The sequence below is a fragment of the Micromys minutus genome (genome assembly GCF_963924665.1).
Source record: "Micromys minutus genome assembly, chromosome: 9".
NCBI classification, from domain to species: Eukaryota; Metazoa; Chordata; class Mammalia; order Rodentia; family Muridae; genus Micromys; species Micromys minutus.
The window spans coordinates 21,208,404-21,226,253 of NC_137978.1; the positions used below are offsets into that span (position 1 = coordinate 21,208,404).

Below are 17,850 nucleotides of genomic sequence, written 5' to 3' on the forward strand. Positions count from 1 at the left end.
TATAGTAGAAATATATATACATATAAGTACATATATACACACATATTAATGGCAAGAGGAATAAATTTTAAAGAAAGCAGGAAGAAGCATATAAGGGTTTGAAAGAGAAAAAGAGGAGAGAAATGAGATGACAATTATATTATCATCCCAAAAATAAGAAAAATAACTTTAAAAAGAAAGACTACATGAAGTCATGTAGGAGCTATTAAATACTTCATTTAGGAAATAGCAAATTCATGACTTTTTTATTGTTACTGCAGGCTACTGTTATATGTTTAAGTATATAACCGTATATTCCTAAATAAACCTACTCAGTCTGGATAACATTACTTGTATGTTGGTTTTCAGGGCTAAGCATTTGGTATTGGATAACTAGTGGGTGGGCTCTTCCCTGAGGAAGACTATTTCTCCTGATCTCAGCATTCCTTAGTTGCCTGTAGTTCTTTATGTAATGTTGAGGCTTTGTGGGCATTCCCCTATCTCCTTGGCATGCCTACTGTTGTTCCTTTCCAGTTCACATTTAGACAGTTACAATGGTGAGTAAGACGTTATGGGTGTCTGACATTACTCGGGGATACAGTCTCACAGCAAACTTCCTGACTATCTGACTCTTATGGTCTTTCTCAGTCCCTCTTCCCCAATGTTCTCTGAGCTTTAGGTAAGGAAGCATTTCGTAGATATAGCTATTATAACTGAGCTTCAAATTCAAAATTTTGATTGGTGGGGTTTTTTGTAATGAATCTTGATGAGGAACGAGGACTCCTCACAAGGTTTTATACTTTCTTTGAAGAGGTAAATAATTAAGTAATTAAGATAAATAGGTACATAGGTAGATAGATGGTAGATAAATATAGTGACTGTAGTGATATATATATATATATCATATATATAATCGCTAAAATAATGAAAAAATATATGTAAAAGTCAGTAGACAAAAATGGAATGATGAAATAAATTCAAATGATTAAAGGAATAAAATAAAAAGAATACAGAGAAACAAAACCTGAAGAAACAAAAAAATTTTAGATGGTAGGAAAAAACCCAAGTCTATCAGTAATATATTAATTATAAATGGCCTAATTACTTAATTAAAAACCAGAGATTCTAAAAATGCATAAAGGAAAACCAAACTATCCCTTTTAGAAAAAACTCACAGTAAATATAAAATATAGGTAGGTAAAAAGGAAAGGAGTATAAACAGACATGGTATGCACTGAAATGATTTAAAAAAGAGTATATTGGATAGAATTTGAGGCCTATATTTAGGAGTCTCAAAACAATACCCTGCTAAAATCATTCTTACCTTAGAATTCCCTGGACCCTCAAAACACACTGCCTCTATCTTACACCCAGCTGCTAAATTCTAGAGGTAGTGATAAAATCACTATGGTTTGGAATGAGCCAGTTCCCCCATACTCACCAACACCTTACTAAAAGAAATTTTCTTAAGTTAGCCAATGGCTTCCACAGTTAAGTCTAAAGGATATTTTCAATACCTGTTCTTCCAAAGTACCTGACACTACTGACTGCAGATTCTTCTTGCTATATTTCAGCCCCCATATTTTGGATTTTCTCTCACCATCCCCTTTATAAACTTGCTGTATGCTCAGGAATTATGAGTTGCACTTCCTGGCTTTATCCTTGGACATTTTTAGACCACACTTTAAGAATGTGTTAATAAAAAAAGAGAAAGACTTCAGAAAGAGCAGAGAGGTCAGGTTTGATGCCATCATATACAGAAAAGAACACACTCAAGCAAAGTACAAACCACAGCAAAATGATGCTACTGGGGTGTGAGACAATCAAATTGCTTTCTATTTGAGTAAAGGCTATTAAACTAATAGTACACACATGCGCATGCGTGCGCTCGCACACACACACACACACACACACAGAAAGAGAGGGGGGAGGGAGGGAAGAAGGGAGGGTGGGAGGGAGGGAGGGAGGGAGGAAGGAAGGGAGGGAGAGAGAGAGAGAGAGAGAGCTCAACTTCTTATTAAGTACAAGGAAAGTCCAAAGCACTTGATGTTTCTCAGACAAATTCTTGATTTCTCTGTTGAGGAGTAGTACCATCATCCCAACACACAGTTGGAAATTCTGAAATCCAAACCCCATTGTGAGCAACGGACAAAACTAGGATCTATGTACAGGTGATGGCAAGGCATCCTCTTCCTCTATCTAGGATGTGACGTAAAATCCTAGAGTCAATCTAAGAACAACAAAAAAGCAGCTCAGAAAGTGCATTTATAAAATAAACCACCGGTTTCCACATGACCCTGGAAATGACCCTGTGTCACAGCTCTCTGTACCCAGACACTGCTGGAAGAGAGCTGGTCCCCCAGAAATGCTGACATACCTGAGAGCAGAGGGAAGAGCATCACTTCTGCTATTAGGGACCCACTAAGAGCCTTCAGAAAACAGGAATCAAGAATCAGTTTGGGACAGGATCCTTCCAGTTTCTGTCTTCTTCTGAGCTGCCACATCTCACTGTACCTAGACCCCACTGGGAGAAAGCTGGTCTCCCAGGAATGCTGACACATCTGAGAGTACAGGCGAGACCACCACTTATGCTCAAATTCCTGGCCCAAGAGGAACACTACTGGAGCCCTCAGGACACAGGAAATGAATAACAGTCTGGGACAGGATCCTTCTAGTTTCTGATCCTTCTACACCTGAAGCTAACCCTATGCCACAGCTCTCTGTACCAGATCCCTCTAGAAGAGAGCTGGTCTCCAAGAACTGTTGAAACACTTGAGAGCACAGAAAAGACGACCAATTCAACTCTGAGGGTCCTGCCTGGAGCCTTCAGGACACAGGAATCAAGAAGCAGTTTTCTTTTTTCTTCTAATTTCTTTCTGCACCCTGAGTTGACTATGTGCCACAATTTTCTATACTTGGACCCTGCTGTGAGAAAGCTGGTCACCTAGTAGTGCTGGCACACAGGCTTACAGTAGGGCCATGCCACTGTCACAATCAGCAAGACCAGCTAACACCAGAGATAAGCAGTTGGCAAGAGGCAAGACCAAGAACTTAAGTATCAAAAACCAAGAGCACATAACATCATCAGACCCAGTTCCCACACTACAGCAAGTCCTAGATAACCAAACACAACAGAAAAGCAAGATTCTGGTTTAAAATCATGACTCATGATGATGTTAGAAGACATTAAGAAGATCATAACTAACTCCCATAAGAAATACAGGATAACACAGATAAACACGGAGAAGCCATTAAAGAGGAAACACAAAAATCAACCAAATTGGTGAAGGATTGAATCACAAAGAGAGACAACCCTGGAGATAGAAAACCTAGGAAAGAGATCAGGAGTCATAGATGCAAACATCACCAACAGAATACAAGAAATAGAAAAGAGAATCTTAGGGGCAGAAGTTGGGTAATGTTCCTTCTTTCTCATTTTCTGGAATATTTTGGTGAGTATTATACTTATATCTAAACCATACAAAGATCCAACAATAACAACAACAAAAAACTTCATACCAATTCCCCTTTTGAATACCAATGCAAAAAATACTCAATAAAATTCTCACAAACAAAATCCAAGAACACATCAAAATGATCATCCAACATGATCAAGTAGGCTTCATCCCTGGGATGCACAGATGGTTCATTCAATATATGAAAATCCATCAACGTAATCCACTATATAATCAAACTGGAGGGAAAAAAACCAGATGATCATCACATTAGATGCTGAGAAAACATTTGACAACATTCAACATTCCTGCATGATAAAAATCTTGGAAAGATCAGGAATTCGAGGCCCATGCCTAAGCATAGTAAAAGCAATATACAGCAAACCAGTAGCCAACATCCAATTAAATGGAGAGAAACTTGAAACAATCTCACTAAAGTCAGAGACTAGACAAAGATGCCCACTCTTTCCCTACCTATTCAACATATTACTCAGAGTTAGAGCCATACCAATTAGACAACAAAAGGAAGTCAAAGGGATACAAATTGGAAAGGAAGAAGTCGAAATATTACTATTGGCATATGATATGATAGTATACTTAAGTGATCCCAACATTCCACCAGAGAACTTCTAGAACTGTTAAACAGCTTCAGCAAAGTGGGTGGATATCAAATTAATTCAAACAAATAAATAGCCTTCCTCTACTCAAAGCATAAACAGGCTGAGAAAAAAAATTAGGGAATCGACACCCTTCACTATATTCACAAACAATATGAAACCAAGCAAGTGAAAGTTCTGTATGACAAGAACTTTAAGTCTCTGAAGAAGAAACTGAAGAAGACATCAGAAGATGGAAAGATTTCCCATGCTCATGAATTGGCAGGATTAATATAATAAAAATTGCCATATTCCTGAAAGCAATCTACAAATTCAATGCAATTCCATTCAAAATTCCAACTCAATTCTTCATAGAATTTGAAAGAGCAATTTGCAAATTCATTTGGAACAACAAAAAATCCAGATAGCAAAAACTATTCTCAGCAATAAAAGAACTTCTGGGGAAATCACCATCCCTGAACTGAAGTTGTATTACAGAGCAATAGTGATCAAACCTGCATGGTATTGGTACAGAAACAGGAAGGTAGATCAATGAAATAGAATTGAAAACCCAAAAGTGAACCCACGCATTTATGGTAACTTGATCTTTGACAAAGGAGCTAAAACCATTCAGTGGGGAAAAAAAATAGCCTTTTCAACAAATGGTGCTGGTTCCACTGGCAGTTGGCATGTAGGAAAATGCAAATTGATCTTATATGCCTGTACAAAGCTCAAGTCCAAGTGCATCAAGAACCTCCACATATAATCAGATACACTCAAAATTAAGAAGAGAAAGTGGGGAAGAGCCTCAAACACATGGGCACTGAGGAAATTTTTCTGAACAAAACACTAATGGCTTATGCTCTAAGATCAAGAACTGACAAGTGGGACCTCATAAAATTGCAAAGCTTCTGAAAGGCAAAGGACACTGTCATTGGGACAAAACAGCAACTATCAGAATGAGAAAAGATCTTTGCAAATACTACATCCTATAGAGAGCTAATATCCAATATATATAAAGAACTCAAGAAGTTAGACTCCAGAGAATCAGAGGACCCTGTAAAAAAAAATGGGGGACAGAGCTCAACAAAGAATTAACTGAGAAATACTAAATGACTGAGAAGCACTTGAAGAAATGTTTATCATCCTTAGTCATCAAGGAAATGCAACATTTGAAATAAAAATAAAATATATCCAATTGTAAAAAAAATAAGAAAAATGACAAAACTTGGTCAAGAGAAATTGTTTCTCCAATTGTTATTATTATTTTTACCAATTAATTTTTTAAAGTAAAATTACAATACTATTATGCCAGAACTGTACTGCCTCTCTGGTCTAAATACACCTTGCTTATCATTTCACAAATGAGTTCACTCTGGCAATGATTCTCAAGAAGGGAGCACATGCACTGTGAAGACTCTTCCTGGCGAACTCATGTATCTTCCTGGAAAAAGGCTGTTCAGTTCAGTGTCTTTAAGTATCTTCACTCTTTTGTTTGTTTCGTTTGTTGAGGGTCACCCTTTCTTAAACAGTCACACATCTTCACGATGCTTTCATTTTTTTCAGGGCATTTGCATGTGTGCTCCTTCTAATCTGAACTTCTCAAGAACTTTGAGGGAAGGAGAAGAGTGAACCTTAAACTTTGTGTGGTGTGAATGAGAGGCAATACTATTTGATGGGTAAGAGAATGAACTGCAAGGGTGTCTGTTAGGAATTCAAGTAAGTACACATTACCAAAAAGAAAAAAGAAAAAGAAAAAGAAAGATATTGCTTTAGAGCAGATATTTATAGTTATAATTATAGTACAAATTATATTCTACATAGTAAGTGCATTTTTGTTGCTTTAAAAATGCAGTGTTTTTTATTACACAGGGACTTGTCTTTATAGTGAGAAATATAGAAGTAGGTGCTTATTTTGGCTAGTTTAGTTGTGTACTTTATTTTTTCTTTTACATTTTTATTGGATATGTTTTTTTCAAATGTTAACCCCTTTTCCAGATACCATCTGTATCCCCAATCTCATCACCCCTCCCCCTGCTTTAATGAGAGTGTTCACCCAACCAACCACCTCTTCCCACCTCCCCAACCTGACATTTCCCTACACTGCAGCATCCAGCCTTGGCAGGACCAAAAGCTTCTCCTCCCACTGATTCCCAATAAGGCCATCCTTTGCTACAAATTTAGCTGGAGCCATGGGTCCACCTATTTCTACTTTTTGGATGGTGGGTTAGTTCTTGGGACCTCTGGATAGTTAGAACTGTTGTTTCAGCTCCTTCATTCCTCTTTCTAACTCCTCCATTGGGGACCCCATTTTCAGAGCATCTACCTCTGTATTTGTTATACCCTGGCACAGCCTCTCAGGAGACAGGTATATCAGCCTCTTGTCAGCACGCACTTCTTGGCATCAGCTATATTTTATGGGTTTGGTGGCTGTGCATAGGCTGGATTTCCCAGTGGGCCAGTCTCTGGATGGCTGTTGCTTCAGTCACTGCTCAAAACATTGTCTCCATATTTCCTCCTGCAAATATTTTTGTACCGCCTTCTAAGATGAACTGGAAAAACAGCACTTTGGTTGTCTTTCTTCTTGAGCTTCATGTGATCTGTAAATTATATCTTAGGTATTCAAGATTTTCAGCTAATATCCACTTATCAGTGAGTGCATATGATGGGTGTTCTTTTGTGACTGGGTTACCTCACTCAGGATGATATTTTCTAGATCCATCCATTTGCATAAGAATTTCATAAAGTCATTGCTTTAAATAGCTGAGTAATACTTCATTATATAAATGTACCACATTTTCTGTATTCATTCCTCTGTTAAAGGACATCTGAGTTCTTTCTAGATTATGGCTATTATAAATTTTTTGAGGAAGCTCCAGAATGATTTCTAGAGTGGTTGTACCAGCTTGCAATCTCACCAACAATGGAGGACTGTTCCTCTTTCTCCATGTCCTCATCAGCATCTGCTGTCACCTGAGTTTTTTATCTTAGCCATTCTGACTGGGGTGAGGTGGAACCTTGGGATTGTTTTTATTTTCATTTCCCTGATAACTAAGAATGTTGAACATTTCTTTAGGTGCTTCTCAGCCATTCAATATTCCTCATTGGAATCATAGAAAAATTAGATAAATCAGGACTGCCTGCAGATTGCTGAGTAACCAGAGGAGCTGAAGGTATGCTCTTCCTCCTGAGCCCACAGCAGAGAGGCCACCAGAAACTCTAAAGGCACAGAGAGCATGGTACAGCCTGGGAACTGACGATTACAGCTCAAGGCAGAACTCAATCCTGAACATCTACACTCCAAATACAAGGACACCCACATTCATAAAAGAAACTCTACTAAAGCTCAAAGCATACATTGCACCACACACAATAACAGTGGGAGACTTCAACACCCCATTCTCATCAATGGACAGATCATGGAAGCAGAAAATTAACAGAGAAACATTGAAACTAACAGAAGTTATGAACCAAATGGATTTGCCAGACATCTATAGAAGCTGTCATCCTAAAACAAAAGAATATACCTTCTTCTCATCACCTCACGGTACCTTCTCAAAAATTGACCATATAGTCGGTCACAGAATGGGCCTCAACAGATACAAAAAGATTGAAATAATCCCTTGTGTCTTATTTGATCACCATTAAATCACTATTGAAGACTAAGGCTTGTCTTCAATAACAACAAAAAGCCCAAATACACATGGAAACTGAACAATGTTCTACTCAATGATAAGTTGGTCAAGGAAGAAATAAAGAAAAAAATTAAGGATTTTTTAGAATTTAATGAAAATGAAGGCACAATATACCCAAACTTATAGGATGCAATCAAAGCAGTACTAAGAGGAAAACTCAAAGCTCTGAGTGTCTCCAGAAAGAAACTGGAGAGAGCATACACTAGCAACTTGAGAGCACAGTTGAAAGCTCTAGAACAAAAAGAAGCAGATACACTATGTATCTATGACTCCTGATCTCTTTTCTAGATTTTCTATCTCCAGGGTTGTCTCCCTTTGTGATTTCTTTATTGTTTCTATTTTAGTTTTAAAATCCTGGATGGTTTTTGTTCAATTCCTTCACCTGCTTACTCTTGATTTTCTGTAATTCTGTAAGGGCTTCTACCTGTTTCCCTGTGTTCTTTAAGGGAGGTATTTATGACCCTCTTAAAGTCCTCTAACATCATCATGAGTGATGATTTTAAATCAGACTCTTGCTTTTCCAGTGTGTTGTGGTATCCAGGACTTGCTGTGGAGGGGAACCCTGACTCTGACGATGCCATGTAGCCATGGTTTCTGTTGCTTAGGTTCTTGGACTTGCCTCTCACCATCTGCTTATCTCTGGTGTTAGCTGGTCTTGCTGATTCTGACAAGGGCTTGGCCCTCCTGTAAGCCTGTATGTCAGCCCTAGTTGGGGACCAGTTCTCCCAGTAGGGTCTGGGTAGAGAGACCTGTGGCACTGGGCAGCACAGGGGGCAGACAGAAACCTGAAGGACCCTGTCTGTCCCAGACTGCTTCTCTGTCCCTATGTCCTGAGGGCTCCGGGCAGGACTCACAGAGCAGAAGTGGTGTCTTACCTGTGCTCTCAGGTGTGTCAGCACTTCTGGGGGACCAGCTCCCTCCCAGCGGGGTCTGGGTATAGAGAGCTGTAGTACAGGGTCTGCTCCGGGCACAGGAGGAAATCGCAAGCAAGTTTTGTCATTCTTAAAATACAAGGAAGTACTTTTATATGACTAGCAGTAACAAACAATACGGATTGGTATCATTCAACACAGTGAAAATAAGCTAAACAGTATAATCATTACTAACAAATGAGAGCAGAGGAAAAAACTGAAGAAAGGTAAATACGCAAATTCAAATGATCAATGTGTAATGTTCCTTCTTTGTCTTAATTTCTCTTAGTAGTGGTCAAAGTATCATTAAGCTCTCATTTTTAAAAATGTCTAATATAGTCATATAAAATTGAACTGACACCTAGTTCCCAAGTTACTGGCTTCTGATGTTCATTAGATAAATCCCTAATATTTGTCTTCATAAATATTAGGTAGCAACTGTGGCCAAACTGTTCTTGGCCCAGGGTGTCTTTGTGACAGTTAAGAATACCCCAGAAATGCTTGTATTTGTAGAGATTGTCTGGGGCTCAACTGAGGGCAGGGAGCAAACAGGCAATAAGAAAATATACATAAAATACCTCACAGGTCAGGGGATGGCAGAAGCTAAGACCAAAAAAGTAAACAGAAAAGGTAGGAGACATGGACCAACAACATGGAGCAAAGAGAGGCAGAGAGGAATGGGACTCAGAGTCTGCCAGGAAAGAGGGCTTTGGTTCCAAACACCACAGTCCCAAAGGCATCACTGAAATTCCAGCACTGAAACTGGAAGAAAATAAAGGAGCCAAACCCCAAATCTCATGCACTCAAGCTAGGTCAGGTTAAGTCCTGTTCTGCTGACCATCACTGTTTGAAATGGGTCCTCAGCAGAAGGTCAGATGGTGGGTTTTTTACTTAGAAGTCAACATGATGTGTCACAACCAAATCAAAAAGGGAAAACACTTGCTCACTAGCAACCCTCTGAATGTTTGTTACATTCTACTACATCACAAATACGTGCATTTTATAAAACTCCCCAAATGCATATCCCAAATGCATAGCCCAAATGCAGGATTATTTTTTTCAGTTTTAAATTAGCCCAAATTTCATCATGACTAAAATTTTAAGACATAAAATGAATACTGAAACAGAATTTTAATCATATAGATGAATCACCACATGCATCTTTAGCTAGGCATGTATTATGAATAAGTCTAGTTTTCTACAGAGAATAATCACATGTTCTAATTACCATTTTGGTTATACGCATAATTAATAATATTCTGTCTTAATGGGACACACTGAGTCTTCAGACAGTGATAAGCTTAACTATGCATGCTGCCAAACCCAAGTGTCAGTCTCACTGCCAAACAAAGGAATCCTGACGTAGTGCTTGAGCTTAGTAACAATATGCACATCTTTGTACATGATATAGTAGAAAAACTAATTGCTTTTTTCCTCTCAGATGTTTCTCCATACTATTTTTATGTTGATTGATGACTTCTCCTAATTACACACACACACACACACACATACACACACACACACACACACACACACACACACACACACACATAGATATAGCCAAATGATCTTATGAGTAACAAAAACACAAATGCACATGTGGCCCAAGACCCAAAGAAGGCAGAAGCATTTGGTCAGGACTTACTGACTGTAAACTTTCGTTTTCTCTGAGACAAGCTGTGTGGAGTTCAGACTTGAGAGTTGCGATATGATTTCGGTGAGATGTCATTTCCTTCTCTAATGTAGAGATTCTAGCACTTGCAAGCTGGTAGACATCCATGAAACTTTTAATCATAGCCTTAAGAAATAAAAATAATGTCACATGAAATTCAAATAAAGTTGTCTCCAAAGCAAAATTTCTGTAATTTGAAGGCAAACTCCTTAAAATTTAAAAATAAGCAACTTTTATAGTTTTTGGAAAATAGAGCTGAACTTCACATTTTATACTGAAAATAATCACTAGGAAGCTTTGGTATGGGACGGGAGATTGCTCAGTGGGGAAAGTGCTTGCTACACAAGCATAAGAAACAGAGTTCTATATCCCCAGTACCCATGTGAAAAGTTAAATGTGATGGCACGCATAACCCACATTTAGGGGACACAGAAAAATTCATGGAACTTACTGGCCTAATACTCTGTCTCTAAAAGTAGACGAATGACCCCTGAGGAACAAGATTGGCCACCACATGCACACATGCATGTACACGTCATTATATGTACACACTTGCATACAAAAGTACACAAATGTGCATGTGTGTGGACTCACTCACAAACACACACATACACACACACAAACACACACACATACACACACACATACACACACACAAACACAAACACACACACATACACACATACACACACATACACACCCACACATACACACACACATACACACACACACACACACACAAACACACACACACACATACACACCCACACATACACACACACATACACACACACACACACACATAAACACACACACACACACCAGTGGGGTTGGAAAAATAATTGAGTCTTCATTCCAGAGCTTTATTTAAATGAGATGTACTTTGATCTATTGTGCTTAAAATTTAGAACACAGGTTTTAAACACGGCACACTTATTTTCTGAACTAAAATTAAATTCAGGTTGTAATTTGACCCAGATTTCAATTCTACAAGAGATAACACGAGGATTTTTAAATAACATATTAATATTTCATAATGAGCTGAGTTAGTAAAACTTACAATCTACCTAATGAATGTTTTTAAACAAAAGAACTTAGTTAATCCTGTGAGAAACCACTGGTTCCTACGCTGGAGTGTTACTATGTCCACATGTAACACAGAGGAGCCCTCGGACAATAACAGCACAAGCAGGTGCTGGCTAACTCATCATCTTCCCCAAACTGTACAGAGTCGGAATAGCTGAGCTCTGCATCATGGCTGAAGCACATTCTGTGGACTTTTTCTAAAGAGAAATCTTCAGTGATTTCTTTTAAGCCCAAGGGGTTCTATTATACCCTCCTCAACTAATCTTTCAAACTGCTTCAAGTGCATCAACATTAATTCAAACATTTCAAAGATATGTCCGTAAGAGCAGTACCTTGCTATCTATAATGTTCCCACTACAGACATACCATCCAATGAGAGAAAGAGGCTAAGCATGTGCAAATCACGCTCAGTCTGTTGGTCTGAATTGAGAAAGCCTTAAGACACCAAGTATTTATTTTAGCAATTCTGAATGCTTGTAAAAGATAATTTAGTGAACAAGTGAGAGCCAGTGTTCAGTGTTTGAGAAGCAGAAGCAGGTGACTTACCAGAAACTTTAGGGGTTTTACTTAATAAATTCCTATTGGCCCTCAAACATCCTTCTTAGACAGCATCCCTTTCAAGAACCATCTACCAAGCCCAGAAAGGTCGTTAGCTTCTGTCCCAGCTCCCTGTGGGCTGCTCACGGCAGCTTTGATTGTTCCATTCACTGGAGACAATTGTTACTTCACATGTTTTTCCTCTTTACCAGACAAGCAGTTCGTGGGCCGGGCTCTGCCTACACATCTGTGTTCCTGAGAGAATGTCCTCAGTGAGCACTTGTTTCAGGAAGTGAGTGAGGAACAACTTCTGAAGAATGTGTTAACTACGAATTAGAAGAGATGAAAACCTGCAACCCACCTACTGGTACAAATTATCTCATAGAAGAGCATAAAGATTCTTAGAAAGGATAATCTTGATGTACAGTCTAATGAATAAATTATTAATCACACTTTTTAAGTTGGACAAAAAGGCATAGGTTTAGGTATAAAAAGAAGTGCATAGTATAAGTTCAAATATAAATTCTCTGCCCAACAGTAAAGCAGGATACAATCTGGTATGAGAGTAGATATCCCATAACACAGGCTACCCACCTTGAGTTACTTTAAGATAAGTTTATATCTCATGCTAACAAGGTATTTCTTGAGGTATGAGAATTTTGTAATACACAGATACAAATGAGGCTGTAGATGCAATTCAGTAGTAGAGTGTATGAGGTTTGCGTTTATCCCTGAAGTGGCAAAATATATCCAATTACATCTGTTTCTTCCTGTACCAAACATCTCTTCGTTAACATGAGTTCATTTCTCTTCTTCAACGAGAGGGCAAATCCACCCTGTTCTTACATGTACAAATCCAGCACTGGGTCCTCATGCAATCTCCAGAGCCTCCATCTCTTCCCTCATTACATAAAATAGGAATAAAAGTTACTCCCTGTCTAATTCCAAAACTGTGGGGAAGCCCAGACAACTAAAGTACATGATGTTTATTACTTATTTACTACAGTCAGGAGCAGTACCACAAGCTTTATTATATTTCTTTATAGTAATCATTTAGGGCAGATGCTATCTTTAATTTAATTTTGGGGGGTAAAATATAAGGACACCAACCAAGCTAGCAATGTGGTAGTGGGATTCAAATCAAAGAATATTTAAAGGGAAGCTTTCTCCTGGCTCTTTAATTGTATTATATAACACATAAGAACAGCTTCTAAACGTGATGAACACCTGAATTCCACTGTAATAATATTGCTTGATTTTTAACCTCTGCAGAGAAATTCTAATGGCATAACCTGATAGATGACTCACATATCTGTGCACATGCACATATACAGACAGTACATGTGAATATATTCTTGCTATAAAAGGATCTGAATGTATAGGCGGCTGCAAGCATTCATGATTGTTTATTGAATGAGAATGGGACTTATTGAATGAGAACAGGAATTATTGAATGAGAACAGGAATTATTGAATAAGAACAGGACTTATTGAATGAGAATGGGAATTTTTGAATGAGAACAGGAATTATTGAATGAGAATGGAAATTATTAAATTAAAATGGGACTCACTGAATGAAAATGGGAATTGTTGAATGAGAATAGGAAGTATTGAATGAGAACAGGAGTTATTCTTCAATCAGCAAAATCCCCCTAGATCATCATTTCACTTTTATATCACCAAGGAAAATCAGCATTGACTGTTTTGAGATGAAACAATTTGACATTCCTGCATCCTAAATTTGCAGAAAGTTATTTCCTGAATCCTCAGATGTAAGAGTAACATGTAATATAAGATTCTTCAAAGCTCGTTTTTAAAAAACAAAACAAAAAAAAAAAGGTATTTAAGGATGTAGAAAATAGCTCTCCCAGTTTGCATGAAGGCTGGGTTTGACCCAGTACCACAAGCATCCAAACCATGAAGTTTAGAACACCAATAAGGTCACTTCCTTATCAGGGAGAAAGGTGCCCATTGGTATAAGACATAAAAATAGTGATCAGAATTCGGGGCTGTGGAAAACAGGAAACGTCCCCTGATCAATCCTCTGGAACCGGCCCTCTCAGGACACACATTCAATCACCTCTGCTTCACAGAAGGAAGACACAGAACAGAGTGATACTGTGCAGCATGCCCAGAATTGGAGCGGCCTGTGCTATCTTTCCCCCTAGGGACTTTGAGAATACACCTTGCTGAAATCTGTACCTCAGGGGTCCACATGGTCATCTAAGAAACAGGGGGAAGGGTTCAGAACCTAAAAGATAAAAGTCGTTTTAGAGATAACATGTAGCAGTATTAACAACTGATATTAGTAAGGTGTGAGAATCCAGACCTGTAAATCCCCTTTTCCTCCATTATGCTTCCACTGCTGTGGCAAAACAACGGGATGAAAAGCAACCTGGAGAGGAAAGGGTTTTTCTTTCTCACATCTCCCAGGTCATCATCTATAACTGAAGGATATCAGGGCAAGAAACGAAGGAGGGAGCCTGGAAACAGAAAACTGAAGTAGGGGCCATGGAAGACTGTTCCTTACTGGTTTGCTTCTATGGCTTGCTAGCTAGCTTTCTTCCTTTTATTTATTAAAATTAATTAATATATTTACTGTACATCCTGGTCACACTTTCCCCTCCCTCCTCTCCTCCCATTCCTTCCTCTTTTCCCCTCACACCCCTTCTAGTCCTCTTCCATATCTCTTCAGAAAAGGGGAGGCCTCACATGCCTCTCAGCCAACCTTGTCAGCCTTATGAAAGCCAGGACCCAGGGTGGTACCACAAAAATGGGTGGAGCCCTCACATATCAATCATTACTCAAGAAAATGTTCACATTCAACCTCGTATCAATTTGACAAAGAACTAGTCAATACACCATCTATTTATTTTTAAGGAAAGATGTGTATACTTTAGAATGCAAAATATTCTAGAATACAAAGAGGCAAATGTCATTTGAGAACAGAAAATAGGTTTTTCTATATTATGTGCTACCTCCAGATTATGAAACAGACTCCAACACTGAACATCAGAGAAAATGCTTCCACTAGAGCCCTGATGGTATGAAAAGAAATTAGTTAGAAATATTTTAAAATTTGAAAACTAAAACATTACACCTATTGTCTATACTGTTGAATAACAGAAAAACAAAAACCTCTGATGTTTCACCTAAACTTGTATTTTTTTCATTTCTATGTTTTAACAAATACTGGGTAAACAAATATGCCAAACATGCTAAATACATAAAATATAATTAATTTCCACAAAAATGTTTCCTATACTATAGAGAATTTATGTAAATTAAATGAGTATTAAATACATGAAAAGATATTTTACTACAGAATGCATCTTAGAAACTTAAGTAAATGTTATCTATGAAGATAACTATATCAAGTTAGGAAAATTAGTGTATTACCTCATCAAAAATTAAATATTTCTGAGGAGTATCAGCATGAGATATAAGGTAAAATATTTTAAATATATTTATATACATAGTAAAATGGGTCCTTTCTACAGAACTATCTAAGGTCTAATCAATAGTTATTTGCTGCAACAAAACATCTCGATCTCACAATAATAACGTGTTTATACCTTTATATTAAATTTTCTGACACATGAAACGAATCAAAAAATAGAAATACAAATGAAAGCAGCAATTCAAAGAATCGATGAAATGAGTTGATAGGTTAAAAATATTGATAAAATTGACAAACCTCTCCAGACAAACAAAAGAAGGAGAAGATCCAGATTACAACTGATACTGAGAAAACTCAGAGAAGTATACGAACATACTTTAGAAGTATTAACTAATCAGTAAACTGCAAAGTCTAATAGAGATAGATGGACTTCAGCGTGCTTATGGCTGTCTTATGGTTGTTACCGCTGCAGTAAAACACCATGACCAATCCAACTAGGGGAGGAAAGTGTTGATTTGGCTTACACTTCCACACTGCTTTCATCATTAAAGGATATCAGGATAGGAATTCAAACCGGGCAAGGACCTGGAGGCAGGAATTGACACAGAAACCGTGAAGGAGTTCTGCCCCCTGGCTTGCATATATTGGCTTACTCTGCCTGCTTTCCTGTAGGACCCAGGAGCATTGTGGGATGTAAATCCATGCCAGGAGCTTGGTGGGAAGAGCGGGTTGAGACCAGGGAGACTCAGTGGGCACACACCTGCTCCTAGACTCCTGACTTGGAACACGTGTCATGTTCCTCACCTAAAAGAAATGTGCCCTATAGTCATGTAAGCCCAAAACAGAGGCCTCCATGCTGATGACGTACCTAGAAGGCCTGGAGGGCTTAGCCAATAAGCTTTCTTTCCTAGACATTCCTCCCTGCAAAAGCTATTTAATCTCAGGCCCACCCTGAGAAAGGAGTTATGCATCCATTTTCTGCAATAAACAGCTAATAAACAATATGGTTAAACATGGACTATCACTTTCATCAAGACCCTCCATGAGGAAGCTGGGAAGGCCTTTATCCACAGCTCAACTCCCCCATGGAAGGCCCATCTGTGCTTCCAGCCTGTCTCTGCCAATCTGGGACAAGCCTAAGCTCCCATTCCCCCTAACCCTAAGCCCCACCCTAGGCTGGATGCTGTTCCCAGCCTGTGGGCCTCCAACTTGGCTCCTCGGTGACTCTGAGTGGTGCCTGGATGCCTAAGAGTCAGAGAACACCCACAACCCTGACCTAGTTGAAGGCCTGGAGACCCCTGAACCAGCTCCAGCTTACCCACATCTCACAGTGGTGTGGGATAAGCGCAGTCAAACTCCCCAACATTCCAGCTCCCCAAGAGGCAGTGCCCAGTGGTGGGGCAGACACGGACCCACAGAACATTAACCTGGAAGTGGCCCCACCCATATCCCCCATCAATCACGAGTTTAATATAATCTACAAGCCTGATTAGAGCTGGATTTTACAGGGGCATTTTCTCAGTTGAGGCTCCCTTCTCTCCAGCATGTGTCAGGTTGACATAAAACTAGCCAGAGCAATGACCTACCAAAGTTAAATCAAAATGAGAAAAATAATTTAAGTAGACTGTAATGGCCAATTAGATACAAGTAGTAATTTAAAATCTTCTAGCTTAAATACCATTGGAACTGAAAGATACAGCACAAAATTCTATGAGACCTTCAAAGAACTAGCACCAATACTCCTCAAATTAATCTGTAAAGTAGGAAAGTAATGCTTCTAAATTCTTCTGGGAAGCAAGACAAACATCCAATGAATGGATAAAAATATAGGCTAGTCTCTCTAATGAACACAGATGTAAAAAAATTTTCAATAACATATTTGCAATCTGGGATCAAGAAACATCAAGAAGATTACCCACCAAGATAAGGTTAGCTTCATCCCAAAGATGCAATGGAGAGTTCCATGCACGTAATTCAATAAATATGAAAAATATAATTCACCACATAAATAAACTTTAGGATAGAAGCCACATGATTCTCTCATTAAATGAAGAAAGGCCTTTGACAAAATCCAACATTCTTTTATGATAAACACTCTGGTGTATCCAGGGATATGGGGCACACATAGCTCAACATAATAAAAGCATATACAATAAGTCCACAAGCCAACATCATGGTAACTAAAAAAATATCTTCAAGAATTTCTACTAAAAACAGGAACAAGACAGGGATGTCCACTCTCTTCATTCCTGTTCAATATAGTACTTGAAGATTAAGCTATACCAAGAAGGCAAGTGAAAGAAACAAAACAAGTAAAATGGGAGAGAAAGAAGTGCATTCCCATTTGCAAATAAGATTATATATTTAAAAGGTTCTAAAGCATCAATCAGAAAACCCCTACCCTTGATACTAAACATTCAGCTATAGCAGGATACAAAATTAACATACACAAATTCCATAGCTCTCCTATACAAATAACAAAGAAACTCAGAAAGAAATCAGGTTACAGTGACCTCAAAA

General features: G+C 38.4%; 1 protein-coding gene across 1 annotated transcript in view; it reads right to left on the reverse strand.

Moving 5' to 3' along the window:
* The window catches only part of CCDC171 (coiled-coil domain containing 171), a gene marked incomplete at its 3' end in the record, with an annotated part of 277,402 nt that overhangs the window by 34,264 nt on the left and 225,288 nt on the right, over positions 1-17,850 (reverse strand). The window contains exon 25 of the mRNA XM_080920918.1: positions 10,282-10,434. Coding sequence (XP_080777044.1) covers positions 10,282-10,434 — 153 coding nt within the window. The remainder of the gene's footprint in view (positions 1-10,281; positions 10,435-17,850) is intronic.